We start from the raw sequence: 11,587 nt of genomic DNA, 5'->3' as shown, positions 1-11,587 counted from the left end.
AAGGCCGAATGAAATTGAATAGAGGACCAACCCAGAGATCATAAAGATGCTCGAGGAACTGACAAAACGGATAGAATCTGGATAGAAGAAAATCAAATTCAATGACAAAAAGGTGGAAACCTATAACTCCAGGGTCGACCAAATTCCAGGAGCACCATCAATATTAAAGGGTCTAGTGTCCAAGAAGTTTGTCCAAAAACCTTTTCCTCCGAGCGCAACTCTGAAGCCAATTCCTAAGAAGTTCTGCATGCCCAAGATTCCTAAGTACAATGGTACGACCAACCCAAATGAGCATGTGACCTCCTACAAATGCGCCATCAAAGCGAACGACTTGGAGGATGATGAGATCGATTCTGTCCTGCTGAAAATGTTTGGGGAAACTCTGTCAAATGGAGTTATGATATGGTATCACAACCTGCCTCCTAATTCTATTGACTCGTTTGCTATGTTTGCAGATTCCTTCATGAAAGAACATGTCGGGGCTATCAAGGTAAAGACCAGGAAGTCAGACCTTTTCAAAGTAAAACAGAAGGATAATGAGATGCTTAGAGAATTCGTATCCCGATTTCAAATGGAAAGGATCGACCTGCCTCCGGTCGCGGATGATTGGGACATTCATACCTTCACCCAGGGACTCAATGTTCAAAGCTCGTTGGCTTCACAACAGTTGAAACAAAATTTGGTGGAGTATCCGGCTGTTACTTGGGTTGGCATGCATAACCGGTATCAGTCAAAAATTAGGGTTGAAGATGATCAACTTGGGGCCCCTTTTGGGTCGTTTATCTAGTTAGAGCCGTCGATAGAGTAAAGAGAGACATTGATTGTGAACCAAGATCGGACAGGGATCGGTATCGACCATGTGCTCGGGTCCAACCCTACACCAGTACGGAGTGGCAAGAGCAGTCGATGCAGCTTTTACTTGAGAAGGTCGGGATCGAATCCACAGGGAGCTAGAATGATTGGGATTTGGATTCCTATCTAAACTAGCTGTGCATAGTGCTTTTAATTACACTTCCAATCATAATTGTTCGTTTGTTACTTCTAATTTTATACTAATGAGATGCTAAATTAAACTAAGAGTGAATGCTTGTAAGGTTTTCTAAATGGTTAAAAAGGCACTAGGGAAGTGACTTTCTCCTAGGTTAATACTTGACGGGATCTAAAGCTTAAGGCAAAGTTGTTATGTTGGGGATTGCGATATAGCCAATGCACGAGATTGCTCACTTTATACCTCTCGGTAGCTTGAGTGACTTTGCCCTAATTGACTTTCTCAAGACCAATTGAGTGTCAAAATTGTGCAAGCAATATAGGCTCAAGTCGGGTATTACTATCTCTAGGTTTAACCGTTTAATTGGGGCTATCAATCTCTTGATTACACCCCAATTCCTTGTTGGACTGATTTTCCTAGACTCAAGCTCTCTTTCTCAAGAAGAGCCCAAGTCAAATAGGCACAAATTAGTATTTGCAACCACTAATTCAACATGGAAAACACAAATCCGTCCAAATATCAACTACCCATAAACATCTAAGCCTTAAAACAAAAGACCCATCAAATACCCACACTAAGGTTGAGCCACAACCCTAGCTAATGGGTCTAACTACTCATAATAATGGAAGAAAACAGATAAATAAATGAAGAATAACCCATATAATTTGATTAAAAACTAAGAAATTGAAGATTCAGTGTTAAACTAGCTACAAATTACTCAAAATGGAACAAAACCGCCATTCATGTGCTCTAGATTCTAACTGATGCCCTAAAAATGTGAAAAGAAAGTATTTATACAAGGCCGAATTTTCTGGACCGCGGAAAATGCACTGCGGCCGCGATGAGACTTTTTGGCTTTACTTTTCACTCTCTGAATCTGGTCACCACGGGCCACATAAAATGCTCCCTGACTGCGGTGGCTTCACTACGGTCCGCACAAAATGCTCCGCGGAGCGCGTTGGCTTCAATTGTCCAAACTCCTAACGCTCTAAATCCCCTCTCTGCGGACCGCATAAAATGGATTGCGGCCGCGAGAAATCCTCCACGGACCGCACTGCTTTAAGCTCCAAAAGTGCACCTCTCTGAACTCATCCACCACGGAACGCACTAAATGGTCTGCGGCCGCGGTGGGTCTGTTGCGGCTGCAGTGGATTTTATGTTGCAACAGTGCCTTGACTTGTTCTTGGTACTTGTGCATGTTTCACTCCTTTTTGAGCTGGTTTTGACTACTTGTCACTTTTTTGACCAAACCCTGCAAACAAGCACAACATGTAAGCTTTCGGGATTACTTGTATATATTTTTAGTCCAAAACTCAAGCAAAAAGGAGTATAAAATAGACTAGAATCTCTAGTTATCACCATGTAATAGAGACCGAAGAGGTAGTGGGTCTGGGCGAAACCCTGTGAGAAGTGCAAGGAAGAGTGATCGAGGTCAAAACAACTGGGGACTCATGAGCAAAAACAGTTTCGATAGGCCTATCGGGCCTAAGGAAGCGCCGAGGTTATCGGAGTACAACTTTAACGTTGCCGCCACCGCCATTGTATCTGCCATCGCACGTATCTAAGACTCCAAATGGCCTCGACCTCTACAGTGCGATCCAGCCCAAAGGATCCTAACCTAATGTGCAGATATCATGGCACTCATGGCCATAGAATAGAGGATTGCCGACGATTAAGAGAGGAAGTAGCCCTTCTATTCAACAACAAGCATCTCCGGAATTCTTGAGCGATCGAGCCAAGAATCATTTCAGGAATTGAGATTCTAATAAATAGACCGAGCAGGAAGAACTTCAGCACGTCATTTACATGATCATCAGTAGGGTCGATGTTCCCCAGGAGCCGATGTTAAAGCGCACCAAAGTATCCATCACAAGGGAAAAACGGACTTGAGGTTACGTACCAGAAGGAACCTTGTCTTTCAATGACGAGGATGCGGAAGGGATCATGCAGTCCTTCAATAATACACTGGTAATATCTGTACTCATAAATAAATCTCTAGTTAAGCCTGTGTTAATTGATCCAGGTAGCTCGGCCAACATCATCAGATCGAGGGTCGTAGAACAGCTCGGTATATAAGATCAAATCGTGCCTACAATACGAGTTCTAAACGGATTCAACATGGCATATGAAACCACTAAAGGGGAGATAAAATTACCAGTGAACGTCATCGAGACCATCCAGGAAGCCAAGTTCTATGTAATCGAAGGAGATATGAGGTACAACGCTCTGTTTGGGAGGCCATGGATCCACAATATGAGGGCAGTACCCTCGACTCTACACCAAGTGTTGAAATTCCCAATGCCAGGAGGGATTAAAGCAATCTACGGAGAACAACCAGCCGCAAAGGAAATGTTCACGGTTGAAGAGGTGATCCCGATATCCGTACTTACAATGGTAAAAAGTCCAGGTTCGGTCCCCAAGGAAGAAGCCAAATAATAATTACCAACACCGACCCTGACCCAACCGGAGAAACAGGAGACCGATGAAGACAATGACTACAGGGTTCCCAGGTCTTTTATAGCCCCCGATAACTCCGATGCTACTAAATTGACGATCAAGGAGCTGGAGCTCATATTGATCGACCATTTGCCCGATCGAAAGGTATACCTGGGCATGGGGTTAAGCCCCGAGTTCAGGAGAAAACATATTTAATTTCTTATAGATAACATAGATTGTTTCACTTGGTCCCACCTTGATATGACAAGGATCCCACCAAAAATAACCACTCACAAGCTGAGCCTGGACCCGAAGTTTCATCCAGTCAAACAAAAAAGGAGACCTCCATCCTAAATCAAGCATGCCTTCATCAACGACGAGGTATCTAAACTCCTTAAAATAGGTTCCATTTAGGAGGTTAAATAACCGGATTGGTTAGCAAACGTATGGCACTCCCTAAAAAAGGGAATAATTAAGAATGTGTGTCGATTATAAAGATTTGAATAAGGCGTGCCTGAAGGAATATTTTCTTGCCCGACATCGATCGCATGATCAATGCGACGACCGGCCATGAGATACTCAGTTTTCTCGATGCCTATTCCGGGTACAACTGAATTTGGATGGACCCGGACGATCAGGAAAAAACGTCCTTCATCATTAAGTACGGTACCTACTTCTATAACGTAATGCCATTCAGACTAAAAAGCGCCGGTGCTACTTATCAATGCCTAGTAAATCGGATGTTCAAAGAACAAATAGGAAAATTAATGGAGGTTTATGATAAGTAGGGATTTTGACTACTTATTTGCACTCTTTTACTTTTGCTTTAGCTCAAAATTGCTTAAAGGTATTTCCGAAAACTGATGAAATTTGCTTCCTTGCAGGAGTGTTGGAATATGAGTCAAAGAGATAAAAATCAACTCAAGAAGGAGTAATTTTGGACAAGGACTAAAACAAAGCAACAAGAGCAAAGTGCAGACCGCACAATATTGAGTGCGGCTGCAGACCATGAAGAACCTCTGTCAGATTTCCTTTGCAAAGTGCGGACCACAAAATTGTTGTGCGGCCGCAGAAGATGCGGTTCAGAGAGATGGGAGTCTGGATCCAGAAGAAGTGCGGACCGCACTATTATTGTGCAGCCGCACTAAAAAACGTGCGGTCCGTAGAAGTCTCTCATGTCAAGCTCAAGTTCAAGGGTGCGATCGTACTCAGAAATGTGTGTTCCACGATTCTAAAGAAGTGCGGCCGCAACCCAGAATTGTGCGGCCGGAGAAGTCCATCCTGTCCTGCCAGTTTCAAAGTGCGGACCGCACACAGAATTGTGCGGCCGCAGAACATCCGTAAGGGCAATTTTGTCCAATAATTTCATCTGTGTATAAATAGTCTTTTTGTCAAAACTATGCCAAGTTTGAAACCAGAAAATAGATAGCCGTTTTTCCTTTACTGCTTTGGGTAACTTTGTAATAGTTTGTCATTTTAACATTGGATTTTCTACCCTTTATCATCTATTATGAGTTTAATCTTATTTTCTTCTTTAGTTTCTTAAATTTTCTCTATGAGTAGTAATTTCTTAGTTAGGGTTGTGACCCAACCCTAGTGTACCTAATAGGTGTCTAATTTAGGACTTGTTTGTAATTGGGTGAGTGATACTTAGTCTAGTTCTTGCTTGAATTTAAGAATTAATGGTTGCAAACATTGATTCTTGCCTAATTGACTTAGTCTCTACTTGAGAAAGAGAGACTAAGTCTAGGAAAACTTGGCTAACAAGAAATTGGGGTGAACTCAAGAAATTGATAGCCCCAATTAAAGGGGTGAATCTAGAGATAGTAAGACCCAACTTGAGCACCTATCACTTGTTTTGTGAATTACCCATTTGAACTTAAAAAAGCCAAATTGGGCAAAACCACTCTAACTACCAAAAGGTATCGAGTGGATAATTGCGTGTGATTGCTTTATTACACCCTGACCAATTAAACTTTCCCTAAAGCCCACAATCCGTTAGTAACCACCTAGGTGGAAGTCACGACCCTAGATCTTTTATAAACTTGGAAAACAACAAACCAAAAATATCGTTCTCTAACTTTTCATTTACAAACCTTAGCATAAAAATTAGAAGTAGAAAGAACCAACCAAATATGTAGAAGTGCATTTTGGGCACGTCATACACTTAGTCTAGATATATACCTAATCCAATATAAGCTCTCCGTATAATCGACCCCATCTCACATTGGATAATTATAATTGCATCGTCCGCTTCACAATCCCAATTGGTGGTGTGAATTTGGGCGGCATCAATTTTTGGCGTCATTGCCGGAGAGCTAAAAACTGATTTAGCTATTTGGTTCTGTTTGTGATTTGTCTTCCTTTCCTTTTCGGGTTACTGATCTCTTTGTGGAACAATTGTAGGTGATACAATGTCTCTAAACAACAATGATCCTCTTGGAAACATGCCATTAGGGGATTACGGGGATGATGACCAAGTTGAAGAGGTTCCTCTTGAACCTCAAGCTAATAGACGAGGCAAACCGCCTCAAGACAACGTTCCCGTTCCACCCTCACCTCCTCCAAGAGTGGCGGCACACCGGGTGTTCCCGAATGAAGGATACGCAAGTGCCATTGTCCCATCCCACATTAGGGAGGGAAACTTTCAAATTACAAATGACATGCTTAGGATTCTTCACCGAGGCTCCAAATCAAAATGCATACAAGCACTTGAAAGGGTTTATTGACACTTGTTGGGGAAGTAAATAGACCAACATCTCCGAGGATGCTTTGCGGTTGAGGCTATTCCCTTTCTCTCTATGAGGGAAGGCATTAGATTGGTTAGAGAGGTTGCCAAATCATTCTATCCATACATGTGATGAATTGGCCGAGAAATTCATTTCCAAGTTCTTTTCTCCCGAGCATATGGCAACTCTTAGGAATGATATTCTAGCTTTTAAACAAGAACCCAATGAGCCTTTTCTTGAGATATGGGAGAGATACCGAATAATGGTCAAAGAGTGCCCCAATAATGACATGACGGAGGCTATGATTCAACAAACTTTCTATAGGGGGATCAACACTACAAATCAATGCGTGGTCAACCAACTTGCCGGTGGAAATTTCATGACAATGCCATATGCGGAAGCTTGTGAGATCTTAGATGAAATGGCGGATACTTCAGTGGAATGGCAAAGTAGAGCAAACGTTCCTCAAGGTGATCCAAATGTGATTCACATGCATAAAGAATTATATGATCATGGGCAAGCAATTGCTGAGTTGACCACCAAAATGAATCAATAGCCAAAACTCAACTTCAACAAGTTCAAGGCCCCAAGCAAGTAAATGCAATGGAGAGAGTTAATATGATGGTAAACAAGAGAAGGAGGAAATACAATGGAGAAGGGTCCTCAAGTGCAAAACCGGATTGAAAATTATGTGCAAGATGATAGTGTATTTGATCAAGATGGAAAATACAATGAACACGAGGAGGAAGTACAATATGTGAACAAATCCCAAGGGCAAAGAAACAACAATCAAGGCCTAAATCAACAACAATAGCGACCAGAAGGAAATTAAGGAAACTGGAATTCAAGCAATCAAGGTAGTTGGAACAATCAAAACGACCAAAGGAATTGGAACAACCAAATCAATCAAGGAAATTTGAATGGTCAAAATAACCAAGGCAATTGGAATGACAATAATCAAGGCTATTGGGAAGATAACAACCAAGGAGGGTGGAACAACAACAACAATCGGGGGTCAGTTTTTCAAAGGCCACCGATGTTTCAACAACCGAGCATCCTGCCTCCTTATCCTTCTCAAGGTCCAAGCTCTTCCAACAATGAGATGGGACGAATTGAGAACATGTTTAAACAAATGATGGAAAAGAATGCTGACTCCGATGCTCAACTAGCCTCTCACAACACTTCTATTCGCAATTTAGAAGATCAATTGGGCCAAATCTTACAAGCTTTGAACACTCGTCCTAAGGGGGAACTACCAAGTGCTACGGTGGTGAACTCAAAGGATGGGAATAATACGAGACATGCTATGGACATGACTACAAAGAGTGGAAAAAGTGGAGTTGCAACCACCTCAAATCAAATGAAAATTGTAGATGATGAGCAATTGGTACAAGAAGATGAGATGCCAAGAAATGAAGTGAAAGCAAATTATGAGGTGAGATTGATATTGAAGACAATGTGGAGAGACTCAAGAAGAAGTGAATCCGTTTAGGGAGCACATTGTTGACATACCGGAACCGGTAGTGCCAAAGGCTAAGGCACCAATGCCAAGGCTTCCTCCCCTATACCCTCAAAGTTTTGCCAAGCAAAATAGCGAGAACCAATTCAAAAGGTTTATTGACATGATGAATAGTTTGTCTATTTATGTACCATTGGTTTAGGCCTTGGAGCAAATGTCGGGTTATGCAAAGTTCATGAAGGACTTGGTGACAAAAAAGAGGTCGATGAATTATGAGACTATAAAGATGACACATCAAGTGAGTGCAATTGTGCACTCAATGGCTCCTAAATTGGAAGATTCGGGAGCTTTCACAATCCCTTGTACTATTGAAAGTGCCGACGTTGCCAAAGCTCTTTGTGATCTTGGGGAGAGTATTAACTTGAAGCCCTATTCGGTGTTTCAAAACTTTGGGAATTGGGCAACCAAGACCCACATCTATGAGGTTACAAATGGCTGATCGTACTATGAAGAGACCATTGGGTATTATTGATGATGTGTTGGTTCGTGTTGACAAGTTCATCCTCCCAGTGGACTTTGTGATTCTTGATTGTGAAGTGGACTATGAGGTGCCTATTATTTTGGGTAGACCTTTCCTTGCTACAGGGAAGGCTCTTGTTGATGTGGAAGTCGGTGAGCTTACCTTCCGGGTGGGTGATGAAAAGGTGGTCTTCCATGTGTGCAAATCAATGAGGCAACCAAATATCAATGAAGTTTGTTCGTTTGTGGACTTGATGAACGATGTGATTATTGATGATGATGGTGCCACAACTAATATTGAGGGTACTTTGGAGCCCATTTTGCTCAACCTTGATGTTTATGAGGAGAAGGATGGCTATGTGGAATGTGTGAATGATTTGCAAGGAATGGGATCGTACATTTATGAACCCCCCAAGTTATCCTTGGATTTTGAAAACCGGAAAACTCCTCCAACAAAGCCCTCAATCGAGGAGCCTCCCACCTTGGAGTTAAAGCCATTGCCTCCACATCTCAGGTATGAATTCCTTGGCCCTTGTTCTGCTTTATCGGTTATTCTTTCCTCTTGTTTGACTAACGTGCAGGTAGACTCCACATTGGCAGTGCTACAAAAGAGGAAGTAAGCTATAGAATGGACATTGGCAGATATTCGGGGCATAAGCCCCGACTTTTGCATGCAAGAGATTATTTTGGAGGAGGGTGCCAAACCTTTCGTTGAACATCAAAGGAGGCTAAATGAAGCAATGCAAGAGGTGGTCAAAAAGGAGATCATAAAGTAGTTGGACGCTGGGGTTGTTTACCCCATTTCCGATAGTTCATAGACTTCTCTGGTGCAATGTGTCCCAAAGAAAGGGGGAATGACTGTGGTTACCAATGACAAGAACGGGTTGATTCCTACAAGAACAGTGACCGGGTGGAGATTGTGTATGAACTACCGCAAGCTCAACAAAGTCACAAGGAAAGATTATTTCCCACTTTCCTTCCTTGATCAAAGGCTTGATAGGTTGGCCGTTCGTGCTTTCTATTGTTTTCTCGATGGGTATTCCAGCTACAATCAAAATCTTTCACATGTCCTATGGTACTTTTGCATTCTCGCAGATGCCATTTGGGTTATGCAATGCACCAGTGACTTTTCAACGGTGTATGATGGCTATCTTCACCGATATGATGGAGGATTTTCTTAAGGTCTTCATGGATAACTTTTCCGTGTTCGGGAATTCTTTTGATGATTTCTTGAAAAATTTGGATAAAGTCTTGGCAAGATGTGAAGAAATGAACTTGGTATTGAATTGGGAGAAATGTCACTTCATGGTCGAGGAAGGCATTTTCCTTGGCAATAAAATTTCAAAGAATGGTATTGAGGTCGACAAGGCCAAAATAGAAGTGATTTCTAAACTCCCACCCCTACATCTGTGAAGGGAGTGAGGAGCTTCTTGGGTCATGCGGGGTTCTATTGCCGATTCATCAAAGATTATTCCAAAGTGGTGAACCCCTTGTGTAAGCTTTTGGAGAAGGATGCCAAGTTCCATTTCAACGATGATTGCGTGAAGGCATTTGAATTATTTAAGTTCAAGTTGACTACTACTCCTATTATTACCATACCGGATTGGAGCTTGCCTTTCGAGCTCATATGTGACGCAAGTGATGTGGCAGATGGACCTGCCTCCGGTCCCGGAAGATTGGGATGTTCAGACCTTCACCCAGGGACTCAATGTTTAAAGCTCGTTGGCTTCACAACAGTTAAAACAAAATTTGATAGAGTATCCGGCTGTTACTTGGGCTGCTGTGCATAATCGGTATCAGTCAAAAATTAAGGTTGAAGATGATCAACTTGGGGCCCCTTCTGGGTCCGTTTATCTAGTCAGAGCCGTCGACAGAGTAAATAGAGACATCGATCATGAACCAAGATTGGACAAGGATCGGTATCGACCATGTGCTCGGGTCCAACCCTATACCACTAGGGAGTGGCAAGAGCGGTCGATGCAGCTTTTACCCGAGAAGGTCGGGATCGAATCCACAAGGAGCTAGAATGATTGGGATTTGAATTCCTATCTAAACTAGCTGTGCGTAGTTCCTTTAATTACACTTCCAATCATAATTGTTCATTTGTTACTTCTAATTTTATATTAATGAGATGCTAAATTAAACTAAGAGTGAATGCTTGTAAGGTTTTCTAAATGGTTAAAGAGGCACTAGGGAAGTGGCTTTCTTCTAAGTGAATACTTGACGGGATCTAAAGCTTAAGGGAAAGTTGTTATGTTGGGGATTGCGATATAGCCAATGCACGAGATTGCTCACTCTATACCTCTCGGTAGCTTGAGTGACTTTACCCTAATTGACTTTTTCAAGACCAATTGAGTGTCAAAATTGTGCAAGCAATATAGGCTCAAGTCGGGTATTATCTCTAGGTTTAACCCTTTAATTGGGGCTATCAATCTCTTGATTACACCCCAATTCCTTGTTAGAATGATTTTCATAGACTCAATCTCTCTTTCTCAAGAAGAGCCCAAGTCAAATAGGCACAAATTAGTGTTTGCAACCACTAATTCAACATGGAAAACACAAATCTGTTCAAATATCAACTACCCATAAACATCTAAGCCTTAGAACAAAAGACCCATCAAATACCCACATTAGGGTTGAGCCACAACCCTAGCTAATGGGTCTAGCTACTCATAATAATAAAAGAAAACAGATAAATAGATGAAGAATAACCCATATAATTTGATTACAAACTAAGAAATTGAAGATTCAGTGTTAAACTAGCTACAAATTACTCAAAATGGAACAAAACCGTCGTTCACGTGCTATGGATTCTAACTGATGCCCTACAAATGTGAAAAGAAAGTATTTTTACAAGGCCGAATTTTCTGGACTGCGGAAAATGCACCACAGCCGCGATGAGGTTTTTTGGCTTGACTTTCACTCTCTAATTCTGGCCACTGCGGGCCGTATAAAATGCTCCGCAGCCACGGTGGCTTCACTACGATCCGCACAAAATGCTCCGCGGACCACGCTGACTTCAATCGTCCAAACTCCTAACTCTCTAAATCCCCTCTCCGCAGACCGCATAAAATGGATTGCGGCCGCGAAGAGGCTATTGCGGCCGCGAGAAATCCTCTGCGGACCACACTGCTTTTAGCTCCAAAAGTGTACCTCTCTGAACTCATCCACCATGAACCGCACTAAATGGTCTGTGGCCGCAGTGGGTCTGTTGCAGCTACAGTGGATTTTATGTTGCAGTAGTGCCTTGACTTGTTCTTGGTACTTGAGCATGTTTCACTCCTTTTTGAGCTAGTATTGACTACTTGTCACCTTTTTGACCAAACCCTGCAAACAAGCACAACATGTAAGCTTTCGGGATTACTTGTATACATTTTTAGTCCAAAACTCAAGCAAAAAGGAGTATAAAATAGACTAGAATCCCTAGTTATCAACTCCCCCAAACTTAAGCTTTTG

At 42.1% G+C, this 11,587-nt stretch overlaps 1 protein-coding gene across 1 annotated transcript; it reads left to right on the top strand.

Annotated features, from left to right (window-relative positions):
• Window positions 1-247: 247 nt before the first annotated feature.
• Window positions 248-787, top strand: LOC138877758 (uncharacterized). Its single transcript, XM_070157394.1, has one exon. It carries the CDS (start codon window positions 248-250, stop codon window positions 785-787), a length of 540 nt encoding a protein of 179 aa, XP_070013495.1.
• Window positions 788-11,587: the final 10,800 nt, after the last annotated feature.

The sequence above is a fragment of the Nicotiana sylvestris genome, chromosome 9 (assembly GCF_000393655.2).
Source record: "Nicotiana sylvestris chromosome 9, ASM39365v2, whole genome shotgun sequence".
In the NCBI taxonomy this organism is placed as follows: Eukaryota; Viridiplantae; Streptophyta; class Magnoliopsida; order Solanales; family Solanaceae; genus Nicotiana; species Nicotiana sylvestris.
The sequence above is the reverse complement of the archived record's forward strand: the minus strand, read 5'-3'. Positions and strand labels throughout refer to the sequence as shown.